Source organism: Saimiri boliviensis, chromosome 17 (genome assembly GCF_048565385.1).
Source record: "Saimiri boliviensis isolate mSaiBol1 chromosome 17, mSaiBol1.pri, whole genome shotgun sequence".
NCBI lineage: Eukaryota > Metazoa > Chordata > Mammalia > Primates > Cebidae > Saimiri > Saimiri boliviensis.
Window position 1 is genome coordinate 15,665,631 of NC_133465.1, and position 26,885 is coordinate 15,692,515.

General features: G+C 42.6%; 3 protein-coding genes across 4 annotated transcripts in view; 1 reads left to right on the forward strand and 2 right to left on the reverse strand.

The window, feature by feature from the left end:
* TRIM16 (tripartite motif containing 16) overlaps window positions 1–12,387 on the reverse strand; it is a 49,410-nt gene extending 37,023 nt beyond the window's left edge. The window contains exon 1 of the mRNA XM_039476068.2: window positions 783–12,387. The gene's annotated coding sequence lies outside the window, so the exon portion shown is untranslated. The remainder of the gene's footprint in view (window positions 1–782) is intronic.
* The window catches only part of FBXW10B (F-box and WD repeat domain containing 10B), a 90,331-nt gene extending 77,685 nt beyond the window's left edge, over window positions 1–12,646 (reverse strand). The window contains exon 1 of the mRNA XM_074388202.1: window positions 12,381–12,646. The gene's annotated coding sequence lies outside the window, so the exon portion shown is untranslated. The remainder of the gene's footprint in view (window positions 1–12,380) is intronic.
* Window positions 12,647–24,720: 12,074 nt separating this feature from the next.
* Window positions 24,721–26,885, forward strand: part of ZNF286A (zinc finger protein 286A) — a 30,637-nt gene continuing 28,472 nt past the window's right edge. Inside the window, exons 1-3 of one of the 2 annotated variants that reach the window (XM_003929267.4) lie at window positions 24,721–24,794; window positions 25,170–25,403; window positions 26,294–26,382. In XM_003929267.4, the coding sequence (XP_003929316.1) occupies window positions 25,367–25,403; window positions 26,294–26,382 (126 nt within the window). In that variant the 5' untranslated portion in view covers window positions 24,721–24,794; window positions 25,170–25,366. The other variant, XM_074388203.1, reaches the window with a different exon arrangement.

Genomic DNA, 26,885 nt, shown 5'->3' on the forward strand with positions numbered 1-26,885 from the left:
TCACAAAATAAGTTCAGAATATGACACAGGTCCTGCCCACGAAAAGCACAGCTACCAGTCCTGTATTTATAGTATCTGTGGAATTCTACCTTCCCTTCTAATTTGACTTCTAGCTCTGCTTCTCAGGCTGCAGAGGCCTTCTTGCCATCATGAGAACCGTGAGATTTAGGTCAGTAAGCTGAGGATAATGAAATGGAAAAATGGAAAGAGCCCCAGCGACACTGCTGGGCTGTTAAACTATCTAAACTGCTTGTTTGTTTTCAGGCTTATAAGTCATATAAGATGATGCATCTTTATTGCTCCAGCTGGAAGCATCCTAAATGATACACTCTCTCCAGGTGCCAGGAAAGATGCCAAATAGCAGGCCTAAACTGTCTTACAGCTTGGGGTCCAAAACGGGAAAGGACTTTGTGCCTGCCAGTCTCCATACAATGAATGCCACGGAACTCTGGCTGATGCTGTTCACTCCGCTTGCCCACCCCAGGCCAATCCCGTGTCTGGTCAGATGCAGTACTGTCATCAGCCCAGGATGCGGTATTGGGTTGTGGGTCTCCCATGTGGCCACAAAGGAGGACACTGTGTTTGACTAAAACCACACATGATGTGTACAGGCCCCACGGTGAACACAGGCAACACGTCTGCTAAAATGGGGCTTAAAAATGAAGTTAACACTTGGTTCCGAGATGAGCTATGAAAGCAAAACAGGTTCTAGGAGCCAAATGTGGGAACAGCTACACAGCAGAAAAGGGTGGCACTGGTGGATTTCAAACACTGATACTTACAAAGGGAGGTAACGGCAAGAAATCCATTTTAAGATTGAAGAAACAGCACAGATGATCCCATCTTCTCTTCTGGGGCAGAGACACAGGCACAGGTGAAACTTAAAAACAGAGCACGTAGCAGGACTGGGCGTATCCTTAGGGAACCTAAGCTTTGTTTAAGCTGAAAAAGTATGAATCTATTCAGCATCAGGTTTGGCCACAACTGGTTAGAGAATCTGTAAAGCACAGAAGATGAGGACAGTAAATATGGGAGCTGGAGAGGCGTGAGAGTAGTGAGAGCTGGCTGGGCGCAGTGGCCCACGTCTGTAATCCCAGCACTCTGGGAGGCCAAGGCGGGCAGATCGTTTGAGGTCAGGGGTTCGAGTGACAACAAAGGTGGGCAAAACACTGACATGATCCAGACAGAGAAGACCTGTGGCCACACCTGCCCTGTTCTGTTTGGATCTGAGCTCTCCCCATCAGCTCTAGCGTCTCAGAGCTAGGCAGACTACGTCCTAGGAAAACACACCTTGGGGAAGCTTCCTGAGTGAGGTGGCTCCTGTCATGGTATCAATGTCATGATGTGTCTTATATCTCCTGCCCTGACCAAGAACCAGGAAACACTATTTCCAATGACTTCTTGAGCAGGTGTGCTCCCCATCCCATGCCAGACTTGACTGCGTAGCTTCAGGATCTGTGTTGGGTTGCAAGGCTTCTCCTGCCTGGTGCCTGTCTTGACATCTATATTGACCTATTAGTTTTGTTTCCCTCAGTTGAGAGTAGAGATAATAGTAGCTATATCTTTCAAATACAGTGTGGCTTCATCTTGAGGACCTAGGGAAGAGTGTGTTCATCCTGTCCTCATAGACTAGAAACATAGGCCTGTGAGGTGGGCAGTGGTCACTCACTAGGAGATCTGTGAACGTTTCTTTAGACCTGGGCCAGTGATAGAGCAGCTGGGCTGTGCATGCCCTAGTGCCTATCTGTGGGAGAGTAACATCACACCAGGCGGAGACATACAACCTACACCCTCCAAGGTTACATCAGAGCAGTAGGGATGACAAATCTGTGTTCTGGAGACTTTTCTTCCTGTACCACTCTCCATTCCAAAAAGTCAATGTAGATGTTTTGGCTTTATTAAAGAGTATATTAAAAGGTATAGGCAGGGCAAGGCATGGTAGCTCAAACCCATAATCCCAGCACTCTGGGAGGCCAAGGTGGGTGGATCACCTAAGATCAGGAGTTCAAGACCAGCCTGGCCAACATGGTGAAAACCGGTCTCTGCTAAAAATACAAAAATTAGCCAGGTGTGGGGGCACATGCCTGTAGTCCTAGCTACTTGGGAGGCTGAGGTGGGAGGATCACTTGAACCCAGGAGGCAGAGGTTGCACTGAGCAGAGATGGCACCACTGCACTCCAGCCTGGGTGACAGAGTGAGACTCCATCTCAAAAAAAAAAAAAAAAAAAAAGCGTAAGCAGTTGGGTGGTATTGTAAATCACCTGTTTTGTTCAACAGGATGTGTTTGCTTCCGGAAATTTTTATTATTGGCTTTTCTAAGCTGCTGCTATACAACTCATTATTTAATAGCATGAAAAAAGGATCATGTTAAGTATTTTTTAAAAGGCTGTAGAATGGATTGTACGCTATGGGCCCAACTATGTCAAAAAGCATAGCTTTAAGTGTATCTATGCATAAATGTATACAGCAGGAAGAGATAAAAATGGTAATGTTGGGTGTCTGCATGAAATGATTGTAGGTATCCACCTTTTTGTGCTTTCCTATATATTCTCATTTGTAAAATAACAATGCATAATTTAAATAATTAGAAAACAGTAACTTAAAAGCAAATCTGTTTGTTGACATGGCTCCTATGGTGGTTCAGTGAGTGTCTTCACCAACAGAGCCACCCAGGATGTAGGAGTCAGAAGACATGGGCCTGCTTCCCAGCTCAGTCATCTGCCTGACACTCTCTAGAAGCCATCTGCCTTCAGAGACTCAAGTTTCTTCACCTGTAAAATTAGAGTACTATCTGCTTTGTCTGATTGTTGGAATTACTGTAAGAGTCTAAGTTAGAAAACAACACAATGTATCGGGAAAACAGATAACGAACAGGTAACATTCAAGTGATGACACATTTTCCTGGCTGCCCACAACTCTGTAGCCATTGCTTTTCAGTCCAGTCTTCTTATTCCTCTTCCTCTGCCTGAAAAGGTAAGAAGCTCCTTGAAGCTCAGCCCAAGACCACTTCTTCTTCCCAACCTATTCTCTCTTCCTAGATGAGCTTGTCCATTCTATGACTTCAGTTACCACCTGTTTATGGCTCACAAATTGATTGTCTCAGCTCAACTTTCAGACCTGTATATCCAACTACTTTCTTTTTTTTAGACGAAGTTTCGCTCTTGTTACCCAGGCTGGAGTGCAGTGGCGTGATCTCGCTCACCGCAACCTCCGCCTCCTGGGTTCAGGCAATTCTCCTGCCTCATCCTCCTGAGTAGCTGGGATTACACGCACGTGCCACCATGCCCAGCTAATTTTTTGTATTTTTAGTAGAGACGGGGTTTCACCATGTTGACCAGGACGGTCTCGATCTCTTGACCTCGTATTCCACCCGCCTTGGCCTCCCAAAGTGCTGGGATTACAGGCTTGAGCCATCGCGCCCGGCCTATCCAACTACTTTCTAAGTATAAAGACTTGACTTTCTCACGGGCACCTTGAATCTAACGCATCCAAAATTAACCTTAAGGCCTTCCCAGATCCCACCACAACAAATTTGATCCTCCTCATGGTTCCTTTCTCAGAGATGGCCACCAGCATCCAACTAGATGTACAAATCAGAAACCCAGGGAGCACCCCTCCCTCCTCTCTTTCCCTCACAACCCATGGCCACCCCATCACCGTTTTACATCCCACATATCTCCAAATCCTCTTCCCTTTTTATTTCCACTGCCATTACTATAGTCCAGGCTATCCTTGTCTCTTGCCTGGATGATGGCAATAAGCTCCACACTAGAGTTCCTAGATCTACCCATTGCTTCCGCCAATCCATTCTCCATTCTGCATCCAGAGAAAGCTTTGCATTTATGTATTTATTTATTTTTATTTTGTAGAGATAGGGTCTCGCTATATTGCCCAAGTTAGACTCAAACTCCTGGTCTCAAGTGATCCTCTTGCCTTAGCCTCCCAAAATGTTGGGACTACAGGCTTGAGCCACTGCACCCACCCTCAGAGAAAGCTTTTTTTAAAAATCAACTTTATTGAGGTATAATTTACATGCAATAAAATTCACCTATTTTAAGCATCCAGGTTAATGAGTTTTGACAAATAACTCCATTCTGGTAACCACCACCCAATCAAGATAGAAAATATTTGCAGCACCCGGGAAGCTCCCATGTCCTCTTATTCAATCTTTCCACCATGCCTGCTTCCAGGCAACTAAGAATCTGATTTTTTTTTTCAATCTGATTTTTATCATTATAAAATAGTTTTGCTTGTTCTGGAATTTCATATAAATGGAAACATATATTGAAGGCTTTTTGTCTGGCTTATTTCACTCAATAAAATATCTATGAGATTCACCCATGTCCTGGTGCATATCAGTAGCCTGTTGTTTTCATTGCTGAGCAGTATTCATGCTATGACTATAGCTAAGCATCTTCATCCATTACCCTGCTAATGAGCATTTGAGTTTGTTCTACATTTAGGCTATTTGGTATTATCTTTTCCCCATCCTTTTACCAGCCTACCTGGCTCTGGATATTTAAAATGCATCTCTTACAGGCATCATGTAAGCAAGTCTTGTTTTTTATTCAATCTAATAATCTCTGCCTTAGGGGGGTGGGGTGGGATGAAGCAGAACTAATAGGCTTATGAATGGGATAAGTCTAAGGGCATAAAGTATTTGTAGGGGTTTGCCTTCACCTTACATAAACTCCAGATACCTGCTGTTAACACAATGGTTCTAAAAGCATGGTCTGTGGACCCCTGATGCTTCACTGACACCCTTTCAGGGATGTGTTAGGTCAAAACTATTTTCATGATATAACACTTGAGTATTCTTTGCCTTTTTCACCATATTGTCATTTGCACACCTGATGCAGGAGCAATAGTGAGTAAACTGCTGGGGCCTCAACACAAATCAAAGTGGTGGCACCAAACTGTGTCAGTAGTCATTGTACTTTTCCCCTCCACACACTCAAAAACTGAAAATAAAATTTAAAAAAGAAGCCAGTTTCACTTAAGAGGTACCTGATAACAACAGTAAAAATTATTAACTTCATTGTATCTCAACTCTTGAGTACATGACGTCCTAAGTGACCAAATGGGCCTTCTGATGGTTTTCGAGCAAAAACGTACATGTGCAATTGTGTAAGATGCAAGCAGAAGTAGCAACATTTTTACCCAGAGGGAATATTTAATCAATTAATTCATGATACACATCTATGATACTTTTTTCTTCTATGTTTTGGCTCACTTCTCTTTAAATGTTTCTCTATTAAGAAATCCATCATTTCTATGGAAAGAATAAATTCTCTACCATGGTAGATCAAAGTCTTTTTTTAAGAGTTGCTGTATACCCCATACCCAATGAGGGTACGTAAGACCCTTCAATCTGACATAGGGGTATACAATACCCCTACTGTTAACATCTTTTGTTACTCTATGATAGTTTGTCACAATTAATGAACTAATATGGATACATTATTAACTGAAGTCCATACTTAATCAGATTTCCTAGTTTTTTCCCAGTGTCCTTTGTATGTCCCAGGATCCCACTGGGACACTGTTCCACTCTCAACCCCACAGTAGCCGCTATCTTCTTGAGTGATCTCACCTAGCTCATGTTCAGCTCGCCTCTCAACCTTCAACTTACTAGGGACCTAGACGTGTCCTCGTGTATGCTCTTATACAACTCCCTCCTCTCTGTATCTCACTCCACACTATCTATCTGCTTCTGCTGCTCTGAATCCCAATTTCCACATCTTCCACTCAGCGCGACCACTGTGATCTACATGGACTCCAGCTCTCTGTGCCATGGTTGGGAACAGTTCCAAGACAGACAGTTGGGTGATCGTGGGGTTTACCTCATGAGTTTCCCTCTGTCTGGGATCAGTAGTTTTGTGCTACCTATTTTTCACTGCCTGAAAATAGTTGTCTCATCTGTTTTGTCATGTTGTATAGCAGTTCATGGTAGAAGGGCTAGCCTAGTACCAATTACTCCATCATAGCCAGAATCAGAAGTCCAAAGACAGCTTCAAAAATTAGAAGTCTGATCATGTCACTTCTCTGGTTAAAATCTTTCCATGGCTCTAAGAATAAAGATCCAAATTTGAAAATGGCCTGCAGGGTCTTATATGATCTGAGCCCCACCTGTGCTCCAGCGGCATTCTCCCTCCTCATGCCCGCGTTCCTTCCTTAGCCTCTGGCCTTCCTTCAATCCCTTGCTGTTTTTTCCTATCTCTAGCGTTTGCACGTGAAAGCACACCACCCAACATTCTTCCCATCCTTCTTCACCAAACAGCTACACACCACAATAAATAAAACCCTGTGAAACTAGCATTAGATGGAACAGAGTCTAAAAACAGACTCATATATGTATATATTTCAACTCAATGAGAAAGGGAGAAATTATTCAACAAAGACAGTTAATTTCATCGGCTAGCTATGTCATCCTTAACTTATCCCGTATTCAAAAAGAAGCTTCAGACAAAGCATTAATAAGCAAAATGTATAAGGAGCTACTCCAAATTGATAAAAAGAAAGCAACCCAATAAAAACTTGAAAAGGAATAGGCGATTCAGGGAAGAACTACGACTAACTGATAAACATAGGAAAAAATAAACACAGAAAAGACATTCAACATTAAATATAATAAATATATATTAAAAATAAAATACTGATAGTATCCAATGTTAGGGAGATTTAAAAAAGGCACTCTGCTACACTTTTAGAGTATAAATTAGTACAGCCAATTCATCAATATTTTAAATGTACTCTGACCCAGCTCTCACATTTCCAGGAGGCTATTCTACAGAAATAACGGCATGACCATTAAATTGCCTGTATCAGGAAAAAAACCGGAAAGACTCCAAATGCCAAATTATAAAAATATATAAAAACTATAGGACATCCATACATCAGAACACAATGCATCCATTTAAAAAATGAGATACCTCTAAATTATTTTAAAAGATGTCTACAGTATAATGTTGAAAGTTAAAAGTGAATGAAACACAAACATCACACCATTAGTTATATGTATACATCATATACACACACAAGAAAAGAATCTGAAAAGATACACATCAATTCTAAAGGGGAGGATTTGAAGGGGAACTCAGGAACCCCCCCTTTTTTTACTTTTACACTTCTAAAGTATACTATTTGAATCTGTCACAAAGAATATTTCACTTTCGTAATGTAAAAAACATTTAAGTGTACTTTTTGAAAAAGAGAATAGTTATTACAATCAACTGCTCAACTGCTGACGGTGAACTACTAGTTTGAGTTTAACATTGCAGCAGGGGGCTGTACCGCCACCTCGTGGTAGTTTACTGCCTCCGTAAATTGCTTATCCAAAAGTTTCTGAAGCTCAGCGCTGTTGCCGTTTTGGGCGGGACAATTCTTTTTTGTGGGGGCTGTCACGTGCATTGTAGGATGTTTAGCAGTATCCCTCGCCTCTATCCTCTAGGTGCCAGTCATATCCCCTCCCCCAGTTGTGACAACCAAAACTGGCTCCAGACACTGGCAGTTGTCTCCTGAAGGGGGAAAAAAATCACCCCTGGTTGAGAACCACTAATGTGAAAGAACGAGTCTTGTTGAGTGCAGAGTAGAGAAATAAAAGGTGCTCATTCATTCACTCATAAGATAATTTCCTCAAATTAGTTAGAATGAGTGTTCTAACCCACAGGTGCATGCACACAGAATTATTTTCATAGCTTGAAGAAGATATTCTGTAGTTTAAACTCCATAACGAGAAAACCCATTTTCACAAGAAAACCCATTTTCATCCAGTAAATCCCCAATTGCCCACAGGGCAGAAGCAACAAGGATGCAAAGCCTGCCACACGTGTCCAGACTCCATTCCCAGGCCCAGGGCAAGACTTAAAAGCACTGTGGGCCTGGCCTGGTGGCTCACGCCTGTAATCCCAGCACTTTGGGAAGCCGAGGCGGGTGGATCACAAGGACAAGAGATCGAGACCATCCTGGCCAACATGGTGAAACCCCATCTCTACTAAAAATACAAAAATTAGCTGGGCATGGTGGTGTGCGCCTGTAGTCCCAGCTACTTGGGAGGCTGAGGCAGGAGAATTGCTTGAACCCAGGAGGCGGAGGTTGCAGTGAACTGAGATCGAGCCACTGCACTCCAGCCTGGCACCTGGCTACAGAGCAAGACTGTGTCTTAAAAAAAAAAAAAAAAAAAGCACTCTGTACCATGGCCTCATCACAGTGCTCCAGTCAGTAACTACCACTAAATGTAAACCAGCTCCTTCCTGTCCCTCATTTAGTCACTAATTTCCCCCACTTCAAAACATCCCTATGCCCATTGCTCTCCCAGAGGCTCTCTATGGTCTACATGTCACAGAAAGGCCTTTTATTTTGCAGGGTTGGGGGGGTCTGTGGAAGCTCGGTTCTGCTCTCCACTGCCCTCACCCCAAATAGCATGAGCGTATCATTTAATCTTTCCAGATCTCTATCTCCTCACTCACAAAATAAAAGGCCCTTATTAGATACTCAAAGTTCCCTTTTGGTTCTAAAATCTATGACCAGGGATGATTACAAATGATCCACTGTAGGCTTTTTATACAATTGTTAAGTATTTTCTCCAGTAAAGATTATTCTACATACAATTAGGTTGGTGTTACTGGAATCTTTTTCTTTAATTTCTAGTGTTGGGGTCCTATAAAAACCATGATACTGAATAACCAAAGAATCCTAAGCCATAGCCTCACTACATAGTTATTGTATTTCTAGGGTTTTGTCAATGTGCATCATCTGATGTCAATAACGTACAAATTAATATTGTCTAATGTCTTCCCACTTTCATTACAGTCATATTTATTCAGGGCCTAATATATGAAGCTGATTAAGTGGATACCTGGATTAATCTGAAGTGCTTCCTAATTTTCCATGTTGCTGTATCCTATCCTAGGAATCTTCCTACTAGGATGAATTGGCATATCTTCTGATATAGTCAATTTTGGCACACCAAGCAAAAACACTCATGGAGAGGAATAAACTATACATGAATGAACTGGCTGAGCCTCTGGATTCCCTGGAGTCGCTCATACTCTTACACAGGTTACTTCCATAGTCAGCATGTAAGATGAAAACAGGGAGATATCAATATTGTCTTTATAAATCCTTGAATTTGCCCATAAAATATAGCTGGTTTTGTGTATAGCTCTGATAATAACTCACATATAAATAGATAAATAATAGAATTTTATACATATATGTAAAATATAATTTTATAGTATTATTAATTACACTAATTTATTTTTTGGTTTGAGGGGGATATCTTGGTGCAGATACATGAATTCTTGTTAAGTAAAATGTAAGAATGAGATGATTTTTCCTGAGATGGTTATCTCAAGCCACTGTATTTTGTATAGATGACTCTTGGCAAAACATACCCATTAACCATCAAGTATATGATATATATCTAACATGTCAAAGGTCTTAGAAGAACAACTTTTCATGGAAAAATTCTATTTCATGTGATTTTTTTAACCACATGCAAGTATTATTTTGTTTAAAATCAGCAACAAAAGACCTAAACAAAAATAGGTTTCCCTCATCATGATGATGATGATATGAAAATCACGGTCCCTGATGATGTTATAACTGAGAATAAGGCCAAATATTAATATCAAACCAAAATGATCATGTGTCATAGGCATATGTGAGTGATATAAACAGTAGGTGGCGCTGGTACTCAGAGGATATTATTTTCAGTTACAGTGGACAAAGAAGAGGTAAGGGAGGAAGTGATTACCTTAAGCTCGGTGTTAAAGGGGACTAACTTGTAAACTGAAAAGAGTGATAATGTGACAACTGCCTGTTAAAGAAAACCTAAAAAGTATTAATGCCAAAAAGACAGAAAGCCCTGCTTTAATCACTAAATATCTCTTCCTGCAATCTTCAAATCAAGCCTGGGGTCACCCTAGCTTGATCTGATATACACCTATAGATATATATAGATATACACCTCTAGATATATAGGTATATATCAAATTGTATCAAATAACAACCTGAGTTTAGAAATAGCCACTTATGACAAAATATGCCTCTGACCTTGGCTGTCCATAGCTTGAAGGATTTTACAGACATCTATATAATGAGGCTTCAAAGATAATCTCAGAGGACAGAATATAAACTTAGTCAGGGAAAGGTATGACCATTTATTGGGTTCAGGATCTGTGTGATCCACTGCTCTGCAAATGAGGTTCCCTGGGACCAAAAATCCCTAAAACAAAACAAGAAGTGTAATGTTACAGTTGGAGAGGTGCTTAAAGACCTCCAGGCTCAACTCCTTTATTTGCAAATGGAGAAAGTGACCAATTTCATACAAGAAAAAGGGAGTCACAGCAGTAAAAGGCAGCAGTGCCCACCCCAGATGTCATGGTCACAGACACCTTCAGCCACCCCATCATCAGTATTCCAAGCCCTGGAACTCTGGCTCTGGAATCTGCCTGCCTGCTGCCTTTACATTCTGGCTCTGTATGACCATAACTAAATTTCTTCTGTGCTTCAGATTCCTAATTTTAAAAAAGAGAATAATAACAGTATCTACCTTGCTAAAATGTGCATTAATGCACATAAGCAGCCAAACCAGTATCTGGTACAGAATAGGCACTCAGGAAAGGTCATTTCATTGTCAATTAATTGTTACTCTCAATATTTTCTGTATATCAACATTAACCAAGACTTCATGGCACTTTTGACAGACTGTTTTACGAGGAAAAAAAGGTATGATCGATACGTTTGGTCATAATCCCAAACCCCAACCTCCCCGCAAGATGCCTGCCCCTCCCTGTACTGGACACTGACAATCAATGAGGGCTAAGGCAGAGTTAGGAAGTCATAAGTTCCAGGTCTTCCAGAAATCAGAGGGGCTGAGGTCAGGATATTAGAGGAAAGTCAAACAAGCTAAAGATAGACTATGGAAGTCCCTTCTAATCTGGGGCATCTCTTTGTATCTCCTTAAGAGAAAGTACTTTTTAAGACAAAACTGAAAAGGAGCTGAGGAGCAGTCCCTAATTCTGCCAGAACCGAGCAGCAGGGCCAAGGATCCTGGGGATGCAGGCCTGAGCTCACAGAAGGTTCAAGGGACTAGGGCTCGCCCCTGTGCTATAATGCTAAAATCAAATCATCAGCTTCTCCATATCTATTTATTTCTCCTCTTCCAAGGAGTCTGACTTATCCTACACTCATCCTTCAGAGAGGCAGCTGGTATAATGGAAAGAGTATGGAAGTAAGGTATCTTGTTTTTTCAGAGCTTCAAATAAAAAGGGAATATTAGCAAAATCATTACCATTCTTGCACACTCAGGTACCAGGCACTTTCCATAAATCACTATTTACAGATGAGGAAACTGTTAACTTGCCCAAGGTCTCTGTGCTGCCCACACACATTTTACAAGGTTGCTGTGAAGAAAAACTAAAATGAGGTTGTGTGTGCACACTGTAGATTCCCAGCTAACGGTGGGACCCTCTCTTATTTCTATTTCTTACCTCTGTTTTGGAGATTGCAGGTCCAACTCTCCATAATCACAGCCTTTGCACCACTGTTTGGATGTAGCAACCTTTCCATTCTCCACATATCTTCCTGGGAATTGCCAGCATTTTCCCAGAAACTCTGGCAAGCAATTCTGGATTGAAGTTTTCTCCTTTTTCATTGTATTTCTTTTTCCATTCTCTGACACTCTACTCAGAATGTAGAGTCTGAAGCAGTATCTTTTGAGCTAAAAGCTAAACTTAAGAACTTCAGCAGCCATTTAATCTTCAGGAAACCCTAAACACAGGCAAGTCTGAGTACCCAGGGCCCTGAAGAGTCAGATACTGGGAACACAGACAGTTACAGACAGCAGTAAAGATAAGGTTCCTGATGGAGACACAAGTGCAGGGTGGTGGAAAGGCCCCTGCTGGGAGTGCCTGGATTCTAATTTCTGCAATATGGTAGTTGGCTGGGTGACCCAGAACACGTTACTTTTCCTTGCTAGGTGTTTCCTTCTTATGTACAAATGGGGAGATGGATGTCTACTATTAATAAAATCGACGACACATTGATGCCTGAGTTGGTGTCTGGCCCTGTGTCAACTGTTGCATATCAAAATTCCATTTAATCCTCACAACTACCACTTAAAAGTAGGTACAATACAACAAACCTCAAATTATAAGTAAAGAAAGGAACCACAGAGAGTAACCTGCCTACACTCATATCAAAGAGCAATACCACTCTCTGAAAATGCAGATAAAACAGATCTCTGATATCCACCCCCTCCTACATTCACACTGTCAGTCTATAAAACGGTTCCACCATACTGCAGACCTAAGGGACTCGTTGGTGCCTGACCTGGCCCGGGCATGGGAGCCTTGGGCGCTCGCTACCTGCCTCACCTTCCAGCCAAGGTGCTCCAGGCTACGCGGGCCCTCAGCCTGTTTCCGAGCAAACGACCCGGAGGTGTCTCGGATAGGAAACACACATGCACCCCACTGCCACACACACAAATTGGGGAGCAGCCGGGACACCAAGTCTGACAATCCACTGCTGCACACCCACACCCTGTCCAGCGTCTGCTCCTCCCGGGTCCAGACACGGGGAGGGTCTCTGTAGGGAAGGACAGGAAGGACACAAGACGCGCCGCGCGCAGAGCCCGTACACACAAAGGGGCCGGAATCGGAAGTACGTGCAGAGGCTCCTGGGTAATGTAGTCCGAAATAAACAGGGCTGCAGCGCTACTTCTCAGCGCCCAACACCACAGTCACACACCTGAGGTCCTGCCTCGTTCCAGGATCCTAACGAATGAGCCTCGCTCTCACATTCTGGTTCAGTGGTTCCCACGCCCCTGCAGCCGAAGCAGGTGGTCCTCCGATGGGCGTTTGGGCTCCTATCACAGAAGTGCTGTGTTCCAATTCATGGAGAGCTGGGGCCCTCCCTGGGCCATCTTACATGCCTCTGCCCACAACAGTGTCCCGTTATTCCTATTTGTTATTTCCTGTTTCCTAGCTACTTACATATCTTATCACATTCCTCCAAATCCCTTAGTGATTGATTTTATATTTATCCAGGTTCCATTTTGCACCACACTCTCCATGACGGACTTTTCAGGATATAGTTCTGCTCGGTTCTACTGGGACAAGAATGAAGACAGTTGAGTTGTTGCTCTCTTTTTTGTCGCTTCCAGAATGAGGAGGTGGCAAGAACCAGCTTTTAGGACAGCCTCAGGCTTGCCACTACCTCCACCGCCAACCACACCCCTCAGGAGAAGAGCCGTACCTAAATCCAGCCAATTTTTGCCCCTGTGCTCTAGATCCTGTCTTCCTGACCGCGTTTCTGAACAGAATGTTCTGGGCATCCACAAAAATGCTATTGTAAAGAAAGCAAAATTGCAACTGTGAAATCCTTCTGCCAGGATTTATTTTTCTTTCTTTCTTTTTTCTTTCTTTCTTTTATTTTTATTTTTATTTTTATTTTTATTTTTATTTTGAGACAGGCTCACTCTGTCGCCCAGGCTGGAGTACAGTGGCACAATTCAACCTTCGCCTCCCAGGTTCAACCGATTCTCTTGCTTGAGCCTCCCAAGTAGCTAGGATTACAGGTGCGCACCACCAGTCCCAGTTAATTTTTATATTTTTAGTAGAGGCGGAGTTTCTCCATGTTGGCCTGGCTGGTCTCAAACTCCTGACATCTGGTGATCCATTTGCTTTGGCCTTCCAAAGTGCTGGGATTAAGGCGTGAGCCACCATGCCTGGCCCAGAAATTATTATGCTTGAGCTAGTCTGTATTAAAGTCTTGATTGTATTTTTCATTGAATTCATTAGTTTTAGGTTTTCTGTTTGGTTCTTTTTTATATCTCTGTTAAATTTCTCATTCGAATTATGAATTGCTTTCTTGACTTCATTGAACTGTGTAATTGTATGCTCTTGAATTCCACTGAGTTTCCTTAAGATTATTATTTTAAATTCCTTTTCTGGAACTTTGTATACTTTCTTATGATTGATGTCTGTTCCTGGAAATTATTGTGTTCTTTTGGAGGTGTTGTGCTCCTTGCTTTTTCATGTTTCATGTGTTTCTACATTTCTTTCTTTTCCTTCCTTCCTTTCTTTTCTTTCTTTGTTTTTTAAGACAGAGTCTTGCTCTGTCACCCAGGCTAGAGTGCAGTGGAGAGATCTCAACTCATGGCAGCCTCTACCTCCCGCGTTCAAATAGTTCTCCTGCCACACCCACCCAAGTAGCTGAGATTACAGGCATGTACTACTATACCAGGCTAATTTTTGTATTTTTAGTAGAGACAAGGCTTCACCATGTTAGCCAGGCTGAATAAACTCAAGCAATCTGCCCACCTCAGCCTCCCAAAGTGCAAGGATTACAGGCGTGAGCCACTGCACCCAGCTCTGCATTGATTTTGAAATGCATGATAAAACAATCACCTCTTCCAATTTCATGGAGTAGGTTCTGTAGGGAAAGGTTTATTTAAATGGGTCTTGGGGTGTTGCTTCAATGAAATGTGTTGGCTTTCGTTCTAGGTGGATGCAGTAGCGTATTCTCTATGTAGCTTCTTCAGCTGTAATATATGCTAGTGACAGATCAAGTGCGGTGGCTCATGCCTGTAATCCCAGCACTTTGGGAATTTGAGGTTAGGAGTTTGAGACCAGCCTGGCCAAGATGGTAAAACTCCATCTCTACTGAAAATACAAAAATTAGCCAGGTACAGTGATGGGCACCTGTAATCTCAGCTACTCAGGAGACTGAGGCAAGAGAATTGCTTGAACCCGGGAGGTGGAGGTTGCAGTGAGCCAACTGCACTCTAGCCTGGGTGACAGAGCAAGACTCTCAAAAAAAAAAAAAAAAAAAAAAAAAAAAGCTAATGACATTTGTGAATGTCTCAGTGGCCTAGGCTGAGAGATGGTAGTAGTGGTCATGTGGCTTTTGCACAGGGCTGTTTCTCAAGTCACAGGCTCATTTGTGCACATGGTGGTTCAGCCAACTCGGGCTCTGGATCACTGGAGTTGGGGCTATGGGGCTATTAACTCTAAATGGGGACACAAATGCATTGTTGCCTGGCCAGCCTAGAGGGTGCCTGCCAGTGGTGGCCTGTGGCACTGTTTCTCAGACCCTGGACACAGAAGCACAGCTGCTTGGCTGTCCTGGGAGCATGTCTTCTAGGCAAAGCCTGTGGGCTGTTACTTAGGCCTGCAACAAAAGAACAAAGCTGCTTGGCTGGCCGAGAGGTATGTGTCCTGGAGGAGTAAAATAAAAATATATTGGATATGTTGAGTTAATAAATGTGTTTATGAGGCCGGGCGCAGTGGCTCAACCTATAATCCCAGCTCTTTGGGAGGCTGAGGCGGGTGGATCACGAGGTCAAGAGATCGAGACCATCCATCCTGTTCAACAAGGTGAAACCCCGTTTCTACTGAAAATACAAAAATTAGCTGGGCATAGTGGCGTGCGCCTGTAGTCCCCGCTAATTGGGAGGCTGAGGCAGGAGAATTGCTTGAACGCAGGAGGCGGAGGTTGCCATGAGCCGAGATTGCACCATTGCACTCCAGCCTGGGTAACAAGAGCGAAACTCCATCTCAAATAAATAAATAAATAAATAAATAAATAAATAAATAAATAAACAAACATGTTTATGTAATTAATTTCACCTCTTAAAAAAGTTTTTAAGATATAGTGACTAAAAGTTAAAATTACATATGTCACTTACATTGTATTTCTCTCTATATATAGTGGTATAGATGTGTATGAATTATTTTAAATTCATTGAAGAGTCATCTGTGTTTTAGCATATGGTCAACTTTCCTGAATAATGCATGTGTGCTAGAAAAGAATGTATATTCTCTGTTTGTTGCATGTGAAGTTGCATGTAGATCTGTTATCTTGAGATTCATAATCCTGTTACTGAAACTTCTAAAGCTCTCCTTCCTTTTGTTTATTTGATATATTCGTTTTTCAGAGGATTATGTAAAACTTTCCTACTACAATTATTGATTTTTCTGTCAGTCAATATATCTTCTTGATCTCACATTCTTTTTATAAGTATATAATGTGTCCAAACAAGGTGTTGTAGATATGTTTTTCTCCATTCCTTCCTGCTGAGTACTATGAACACTAGAAACAACAAACAAGAACTCTAACAGGTAGAAAAAGGAAATTGGGGTCTGGCACAGTGGCTCACGCTTGTAATCCCAGCACTTTGGGAGGCTGAGGAGGGCAGATCACGAGGTCAAAAGATCGAGACCATCCTGGCCAAGACAGTGAAACCCCATCTCTACTAAAAATACAAAAATTGGCTAGGTGTGATGGCACATGCCTGTAGTCCCAGCTACTCAGGAGTCTTAGGCAGAAGAATCACTTGAGCCTGGAAGGTGGAGGTTGCAGTGAGCCAAGATTGCACCACTGCACTCCAGCCTGGCGACAGAGTTAGACTCCAACTCAAAAAAAAAAAAAAAAAAGAAAGAAAGAAAGAAAAAGAAATAAAAAGGAAATTGGACTGGGTAGAGGGAGACCCCAGGACTGGAGGATTATCATGTTAGTGGGGCATCTTATAACCCCAAGCCTAGCACTAGAAGATGGCCTACATAGACTTATTCCTCCCCCAGTGGAACAAGGGCCCCACTAACAACACCAGGTAAGCCTGGAGGGATTGATTGGAAATCTCACTAACCATAGGTAGCCAGAGGAGATCCCATCAGGCCTGAGACTCTCCTCTCCCATCTAGAACAACAGGTGGATGGACATTACCATCATAGGGGATCCTGCCACAGCAATCACTAGCGCAGTCAGACCTGGGAATCCCCATTCTCCCGCCCCAAACACACACACACAGACACACACACTCCTAGCAATGCCAGGTGGTTGGTTAGTACAGGCAGGTGGAAATTCCACCATATAGAGAGTGCCATACAGGAAGCACTCTACTTCCACATGGACTGGAGAATCCCTTTCCCCACCTTGGCTCAGCCTGGACAAGCTCTTTCCACTCATTCAGGCAACACTAACAGGTGCCAGTAGATGACCCAGAGCAGACCAAAATAGTGCCACAAAGGCTCTGAAGACTAGATAGTCACTGGAAGCACAACCCACCACAAAAAGTAGACCAAGGCCTAGATACTATATTCTAAACCTAAATAACTCTTCTAAAATTAAAGATTTAAATAGACTCCAGAGTCTCTTAATATCCAGAAGTCAATCCAGAATCACCCATCACACCAAGAAATAGGAAGATCACAACTTGAAAGACAAAAAACAATCAACTAATGCTTATACTGAGAAGAATCAGATTCTGAAATCATCTTACCAGGATTTAAAGCAACCATCTTAAAAAACAATTTCAATAAAAAATTACAAATGTTCTTAAAACAGATGAAAAAATAAAAAATAAAAAATCTGCACTCCAGCTTGGATGACAGAGTGAGACTCTGTCTCAATAATAATAATAATAAACAAAGAAGCAAACAAAAATAACCCCCCAAAATTATCTGGGCTTGGCAGCACACACCTGTAATCCCAGCTACTTGGGAGGCTGAGGCAGGAGAATCCCTTGAACATGGGAGGGAAGGGAAGGGGAGGGGAGGGAAATGTTACAAAAAAGAACCAAACGAAAATTATATTATTTAGTCATATACAATATATATTATTTAGTAAGATACAATTACTAAAACATTTAAAACTCACTGGATGGACTTGATTGTAGAGTGGAGATGACAAATAATAGAACCAAAGAACTTGACGAGAGATCACTAGAATTTACCCAGTCTGAACAACAAAAAGAAAATGGACTAAACATAAATGAACACAGCCTCGTGGGCCTTTCTTTGGGACAATGACAAAAGATCCAGCAATCTTAGGCCAGGCGCGGTGGCTCAAGCCTGTAATCCCAGCACTTTGGGAGGCCGAGGCAGGTGGATCACGAGGTCAAGAGATCGAGACCATCCAGGTCAACAGGGTGAAACCCCGTCTCTACTAAAAACACAAAAATTAGCTGGGCATGGTGGCGCGTGCCTGTAATCCCAGCTACTCAGGAGGTTGAGACAGGAGAATTGCCTGAACCCAGGAGGCGGAGGTTGCGGTGAGCCGAGATCGCGCCATTGCACCCCAGCCTGGGTAACAAGAGCGAAACTCCGTCTCAAAAAAAAAAAAAAAAAAAAAAAAAAGATCCAGCAATCTTAACATCAGAGTCTCAGGAGAGAAAAAAATGGGTGGGACTGAGAGTATTTAAAGAAATAGTAGGCCGTCCACAGTGGCTCAAAACCATAATCCCAGCACTTTGGGAGGCCAAGGTGGGTGGATCACAAGGTCAGGAGATCAAGACCATCCCGGCTAACATGGTGAAACCTCATCTCTACGAAAAACACAAAGACTTAGCGGGGCATGGTGGCACATGCCTGTAGTCCCAGCTACTCAGGAGGCTGAGGCGAGAGAATCACTTAAACGGGGGGAGCCAGAGGGTGCAGTGAGCCGATATCGTGCCACTGTACTCCAGGACAACAGAGTGCGACACCATCTCAAAAAGAAAAAGAGAGATAGTAGAAGATAATTTCCCAAATTTCGTTTATGTTCCAAACTATGAAAGACATATACTTACAGATTCAAGAAGTTGAACAAACCCCAAATAAAGTCAACTAATTCCTAACAAGATACATCATAATTAAAATGCTGCAAACGAAAGATTAAAAAGTTATTAACAGCAGCAGAGAGAAATGTTTCCATGACATCTGGGGAACACCAATTCGATGACATCAGGTTTCGTGTTTGAAATCATGAAAGCCAGAAACAAATAGGATATTTTTCAAGTGCTTTCAACTTGAAGGAAAAAAAAGGAACTGCAAACTGTGAATTGTATCCAGTGAAATATCCTTCAAAAATGAAGAGGAAATCAAATCATTCTCAAATGTATGTATGTAAACTCAAAGAATTTGTTGCGGCCGGGTGCAGTGGCTCAAGCCTGTAATCCCAGCACTTTGGGAGGCTGAGGCGGGTGGATCACAAGGTCAAGAGATCGAGACCATCCTGGTCAACATGGTGAAACCCCGTCTCTACTAAAAATACAAAAAATGAGCTGGGCATGGTGGCACGTGCCTGTAATCCCAGCTACTCAGGAGGCTGAGGCAGGAGAATTGCCTGAACCCAGGAGGCGGAGGTTGCGGTGAGCCGAGATCGCGCCATTGCACTCCAGCCTGGGTAACAAGAGCGAAACTCCGCCTCAAAAAAAAAAAAAAAAAAAAGAATTTGTTGCTATAGATTTAGCCTTAAGGAATGACTAAAGGAAGTTCTCTAAACAAAAAGAACATAGTAAACGAAAGTATCATGGAATATCAGGAAGGAAGGAAGAAATAATAGAAAAATTTAAAATATAATCAAATACAGTAGACCATACCTGTCCTCAAGTTTTACAATATAATGTCGATTTTTTTGTTCATTATGATTTTTTAAATCTTGAGTTTAATTTTATTAATAACATTGCCTGGCTATTTTTGTTCATATTAGGCTGGTATATATTTTGTAATAACTTGGATTTTAATATTTTTGTTTTGCTTGAATCCCAATATATGTTTTATTTTAAAAATATTGCTGCACTTTTTTTTTTTTTTACTTATTAGTTTTTGCTTTTTTTTTTTTGAGACAGAGTCTCACTCAGTCACCAGGCACCAGGCTGGAGTGCAGTAGCATGACCTTGGCTCGCTGCAACCTCCGCCACCCGGGTTCAAGCAATTCTCCCGCTTCAGCCTCCTGAGTAGCTGGGACTACAGGCGTATGCCACCATGCCCAGCTAATTTTTTTTTTTTTTGTATTTTTAGTAGAGACGCGGTTTCACCATGTTGGCCAGGATGGTCTCGATCTCTTGACCCCGTGATCCACCTGCCTCGGCCTCCCAAAGTGTTGAGATTACAGGCATGAAACACCACGCCCGGCCACTTATTAGTTTTTAATTCAAACTGAGATTCTCAGCCTTTTGATAGGTAAGTTTGACCCGTTTACATTTACTGTGATAAATAGGTCTCATTTTGTATTTTCTTTTCTTTTTCTGAGACAGGGTTGTGTTTTCTCTTTTCCATACTTTCTGTTTCTTTTAGTCCTCTTCTCTGAGTTTCCATGGAATAATCACTTCTTTTCTTCTGGTTTGAATAGTATACATCCTATTTTTATTCTCCTGGTGTTTGTACCTAACTTATTAAAATCCACACATAGGTTTCTTCCCCACCTGGCATCCACCTTTTACAGTTGTGAATGTGCATTTTTTATGCTGTTCAGTCTAGGATACTATATACAGCAAAATTATCTTTATTTGTTTTTCTTTTAAGATGGACCCTGTCTCCCAGGCTGGAGTGCAGTGTGGCATGATCTTGGCTCACTGCAGCTTCCAACTCCCACGTTCAAGTGATTCTCCTGCCTCTTGAGTAGCTGGGATTACAGGTGTGTGCCACCAAGCCCAGATAATTTTTTGTGGGTTTCTTTTTTTGTGTGTGTTTTGTTTGTTTGTTTGTTTATTATTATCATTATTGAGATGGGGTCTCACTCTGTTACCCAGGCTGGAGTGCAATGTCATGATCTTGGCTCACTGCTGCCTCCTTCTCCTGGGTTCAAGCAATTCTCCTGCTTCAGCCTCCCAAGTAGCTGGGACTACAGGCATATGCCACCATGCCCAGCTAATTTTTGTATTTTTAGTAGAGATGGGTTTTTGCCATGTTGGCCAGGCTGGTCTCGAGCTCCTGACCTCAGGTGAGCCACTCACCTTGGCTTCCCAAAGTGTTGGGATTACAGGCATGAGCCACTGCACCTCATCATTTTTTTTTTTTTGTATTTTTTTTTTTTCCCCCGAGACGGAGTTTCACTCTTGTTACCCAGGCTGGAGTGCAATGGCGCGATCTCGGCTCACCGCAACCTCTGCCTCCTGGGTTCAGGCAATTCTCCTGCCTCAGCCTCCTGAGTAGCTGGGATTACAGGCACGCGCCACCATGCCCAGCTAATTTTTTTGTATTTTTAGTAGAGACGGGGTTTCACCATGTTGACCAGGATGGTCTCGATCTCTTGACCTCGTGATCCACCCGCCTCGGCCTCCCAAAGTGCTGGGATTACAAGCTTGAGCCACCGCGCCCGGCCCCTTTTTTTTTTTGTATTTTTAGCACAGATGGCGTTTCACCATGTTGGCTAGGCTGGTCTTGAACTCATGACCTCAAGTGATCCACCCTCCTTGGCCTCCCCAAATTCTGGAATTACAGGCATTGAGACACCACACTCAGCCTAAAAACTAAAAATAGAACTACTACATGATTCAGCAATCCCATTACTGAGTGTTTATCCAAAGGAAAGGAAATTTGTATATCACATGGATATCTGCACTTCCATGTTTATTGCAGCCATATTCACAATAGCAACTTAAGTGTCCACTAGTGGATGAATGGATAAAGAAAATGTGGTATATATACATAATGCAATACTATTTGGCCATAATAAAAAATGATATACCAACATTTGCAGCAAGATGGATGTAACTGAAGGTATCATGTTAAGTGAAATAAGCCAGGCATAGAAAGACAAGTACTGCATGTTCTCACTCATATGTGGGAGCCAAAAGAGTTCATCTTATGGAGGTAGAGAATAGAATGATTATTACCAGAGGCTGGGAAGGGTGTGGAGGGTGATGAAAAGGGGCTAGTTAGTGGGTACAAACACACAGATAGAAGAAATGTTTGATTCTTTGATAGCACAGTTAACAACAATATATCATATATTTCAAAATCGTACAGAAAAGAACGTTTCAAATTTTTCCAACACAACGAAATGAAAAATATTGAAGGTAATGGATATTATAAATACCCTGACTTGCTTATTACATATCCTATGCATGAAGAACATTTCAAATTTTCCCAGCACAAAGAAATGATAAATGTTGAAGGTGATGCATATCCTAAATACCAACTTCATTATTACACATCTTATGCATGTATCAGAATATCACATGTACCCCATAAATACGTACAAATATTATTTATCAGTATTACATTTTCTTCTTGTAATCAGTCCTGCTATTGACAAATCATTTGTTGAGAAGCCACAAAATGCCAACCACCGTTTTTAACACTGATGATTTTTCTTTAATTGTGATTTTTTTTTCTTTTTTGTTTTGCTTCTAGAAGGCATTAGAATTTCTTCTTTGTTAGATTTCATTGTAATATGTGGTGTCTATTCATAATTTTGTTTGACTCTCTATGTATACTTTCAATCTAAAGTCTTTAATTTTTAATTTTTCCATAATTCTTGATTATTGTTTCTTAAAATAGTCCTCCTCTCTGTTTTTCTTTCATTCTCGGTTTTCATTATATAAAATCTAGCCAGTCTCCATACTGCTTAACATTTCTTTCATATTTTTCAACTTTTTCTCCCTGATATTTTATGGAAGTGTAGAATTCTCTGACCTGATAGTCTAGCTTCACTAGGCTATTCTAGATATTCACTCTTCAATTTTACATATTCTGCCATTCAACCTAGTATTAACCATTATATTTTGACACACAGTTTTGTTGTTTTTATTTTTATGGTAAGTTCTTGCTTGATATTTCAAGTATCCTCCTTTATCATTCTTAGGATAGCTTTTTAAAAGTATATATACAGGCCACACACCTCCTAGGACCAACCGTAGAGTTGCTCAATCCAACAATTTTCCCCCTTGCAGAGAATCTCCAGATTGGATTTTGACAAAGATCCTCTTTTATGTTAGAAAGTTATATTAGGTGAATTTCCCTGCATAACAATATTGCCACATACTTAGTGGTTCAAATAACATAAGTTTATTATCTCATAGTTTGTATGAGTGAGAGTCGGAGCACAGCTTAACTGAGTCCTTCGCAGCCTGCTATCAAGATGTCAGGCAAGACAGGGTTCTCATGGGAAGACTCTACAAGGAATAATTTCAAGCACACAGAGCTGTCCAAAGGGTTCAGCTCCTTGCAGGTTGTGGAACTAAGGGCCTTCCATTCTTGCAGGCTCTTGGTTGGAGGCCATCCTCAGTTCCTTGGCTTATGGGCCTCTGCAACATCACCACCACTTCATCAAAGCCAGCAAGAGAGGAGTCTCCTAACAAGACACACATTAGACTTTTATGTGTCGCCTTTATTGTACTGTATTGGTTACAAGTGAGTCCCAGTTCATATACAAGAGGAGGGGATTGCACAAGGGTGTAACTACCAGGAGTCTCAGATAATGAGAGGAACAAATCCCTTTTGGGAACTGGAAATTGTCTTTTCCTAAAGTTTCTAAAAGCCACTGAATGGTTTTAAGCAGTAAAGTAATAGCATATGCTTGTTTTAGAATGAGCACTAGCCAGAAAGTATTGAGAACAGATTGGTGGTAGAGAAAACCCTAGTTAGGGAATCCAGTTATCAGGCTGCGACAGCAATCCTAGTGAAATGGTGGTGGCCCCAACTAAAGTAATGCTACTGGGAATAGAGAAAGATGGAAAAATTGGGGTTACTTAGGATACAATGAATAGGACTTGGTGATAAATAGATGGTGAGATTAAAGAGTTAAGAATATTCAGGTTCTAGCTTGTGCAAATGAGTGAGTTGGCAGTTAACTCATTCACTGAAAAAGGAGAGCAGTCTAGACACGAAGCTGGAGGTGGGTGGGTTAGTTCCCTGACAGAATTGGAGAGACTATATCACGATCTCTTGAAAGAACCACTTTTTATGATACATTTAAACTAATTTTTATGTCTGCAAAGAACCTGTTGCTCAAATTTGTTAAAACAGCATCAATCTTTTTAACTCATTTTAAATACGTGATATTTTAGGATTACAAATAGTCTGTGGAACCAGGAACATCGGACTGAGCGTACAAAGAGGGACCTGCTCTTCCTAAAAAGATCTGTCATATGTTTTGAAAGCAAACGATGAGTTCTGGGAGGACAAAATATGGATAAAAGCTATGTATTTTAATGTATCTTACTAAACTGGAGTAATTTGGGTTGAACTCAGCAGTCTTTTTTTTTTTTTTTTTTTTTTTTTTTCCCCCGAGACGGAGTTTCGCTCCTGTTGCCAAGGCTGGAGTGCAATGAATGGAGTGATCTCGGCTCACCACAACCTCCGCCTCCCGGATTCAAGCGATTCTCCTGCTTCAGCCTTCTGAGTAGCTGGGATTACAGGCATGCGTCACCACGCTCGGCTAAATTTTTGTATTTTTAGTAGAGACAGTTTCTCCATGTTGGTCAGGCTGGTCTCGAACTGCCAACCTTAGATGATCCGCCCGCCTCAGCCTCCCAAAGTGCTGGGATTACAGGCGTGAGCCACAGCGCCCGGCCGAACTCGGCAGTCTTAAGCACTGTGCCGCAGGATCTTGTGCAGACAAAGCGCGGGGACAGACTGGACTCGGATCTGCTCCCTCCTTCCCCAGACCGAGGGGTGGGGGGAGGCGGGAGGGGAGAAGGACCGGCAGGATCAGACACAAGATCCTTTAGGAAGAGCAGGTCCTTCTGTACGCTCAGTCCGATGTTCCTGGATCCACAGACTATTTGTAATTTCATGTATTTAAAACGAATTGAAAAGATTGATGCTGTTTTAACAAATTTGAGATGTTGCATCATACTTTCGCGAGGCGGACAGAGCTCTTCCATCCTTGGATTCTCCCAGCAGCATCACGGGTGCTCCCACCTGCGGAGAACTGAAGTCCGGCGATGCCCGGGGGGCTTCTGGGAATTGTAGTTCCGGGCGGAATGAGGGCAACCCGCCTGGTTCCGCTCCTTCTTGCGCATGCGCAACTCCCGAGCTGGCCCAAGAAGTTCATACCCTTTGTGAAGCCCGGGATGGGAGGTGAGTCGGTTGTGGTGATGTCGCTCATCTCCGCTCGGTCTCGGCGGTGGTTCCCCGGGTCGTTCTGCGCCGGGTCGGGGCTGGAGTGCGCGTTTGTTAAAGGGGCCTCGAGGGCATACCATGAGCCCCGTCCCTTCTCGCTCTAGCCTGGTCCTCTCCTCCGGGGACGCCGTTGTGCGACGGGCGGGGCGGTCGCGGGGTCCTGGGCCAGTGCCCCCAGCGCGGCGGAATTTGTCCATGCTCCTGGTGCCCCAGCGCCACCTCGTCCAGGCGCCCGGTCCCCACAGTGACAGCTCCAAGCTGTAGGGACATCTCCAAGCGGTGGGGACAGACATCTGAGGTCCCAGACTCAGGGATGCTGTTCCGGGCTTCCAGGGTCCAGCTCCGTAGGACCGAGGCAGATTCCACCGTGAGGAAGAAACCCGACCCAGCCTGACCCAGGCCTTTCATCAGAGCCCAGGAGGGAAGCTGGGAAGTGGGTCCACGAGGCCCGGGCTTCTAACTCGTCTGGGCAGAGAGGTCTGAATTGGGGTGAAGAGCAGAATCTCCAGAATAAGGAGGAGGTGGTGATCATGGAGACAGAGTTGACCGAAATGCCCGAGAAAAGAGGTGAGAACTGCGGACGTGTTGAACTTGTGGACGTGAAAGGGCGAAATTTCTGCTTCTGAAGGGAAAACCGTTGGCTCAGGGGAGGTGGCAGTTGGCTGGCTGTCTCCATTGTCTTGGGGATGGGTGGGCTTTTTAAGTGAGACTGGAGGGCTTGGTATGGGAGCATTGCCCTTTCCATGGCAGCTGGACACACAGTGGACCCGTCAAAGCTAACTCCAAAATGTGAGTGAAGTGTTAACTTCTAGGGCATAAGCAACAAAGTCTCAATTAATTCATTTTCTCATGTACTCTTCCTCCCAAATGATTATCTCATGCTAGTCTCCATTGGGCCTGAGAATTCAGCTCTTTGGTTCGCAAAAATATATTGTTTTACATAGAAGAAAACAGGCATAGTCGTCAGTGATTGGCTTCAGTTCTACCTGACCACTTTCATGAAGGTTGTGCTGTGATCTCCTGTATCAGAATTCCTCCTGGGGTGTTTGTTAGATTTCTAGGTTGTACCCCAGGCTCAACTAATGCTTATTAATTTGAGGTGGGGTCCAGCAATCTACATTATAAGTAAGCTTTCAGAGTGAGAACAATTGAGCTTATTTCTCTGATAATTATTTAGTATAGATTAAGCTGGGAAATTAACTGACATATTCTAATTTCTGGATCAGAGGATGCCGTCTTCCAGAATGTGTTATGATTATAGCAACTGAATTTGAGCCTGGGGTAGCAGTATTCCTGTACATCCTGGGACGAGGGTCCTAGTGGGAGGCTGGTTTTGGGCTGCCTTCAGTCTCAGTGTTTGTGGGGTGCACATACAGGATGTTGGAGCAGTTTTTAGACTTTATATCTGAGTAGCTAGATAAGTCTAGGCTTCATTATTACTGCTTTCTTGCCGTTAGCTCTGTCTTCCCAGGATTCTCCCCATTTCCAAGAGAAGAGCACAGAAGAGGGAGAAGTGGCTGCTCTGCGCCTCACGGCCAGATCCCAGGTGTGTGAGTCTGTTGATAATTGGAATTACACCTTGTTTCTTAGAGTACAGATGTGCTCCCTTCTTTTTGATGTGGAGTTTCTTTATCCACTAAAATCTATCTACAGAGCTGAGTTCTAAATCTAAGAGACTACTCAGGAAGCTACTTAACTCAGAAGAAAATGTTTTCTACTTACTCATAACACTGGATGGATTTCTTCCCCATTTAGTGTTTATTGCCCCTCAACAGACAGGTATCAGGTAAGCAACATTTCCCTTTCTTAGCCTTCTATGCTCATTTCTGTGCTTGGTAATGTGAGAAACTATTTTAAATACAATGTGTTAATACCTCTCAAAACTTGTTTCTCTAGAAGAAATAGGATGTATGTGACTTTAAGTAGCAATTTAAGAAAGCACTTAAATGCTGAAGTGATTGTAAAAATAATAAGTACTCACATAGTTCAAAGAAATGCTGGAAAAGGAAAGCCTATGAAGGCATAATTGAAAGAGTTACAATTAGAATC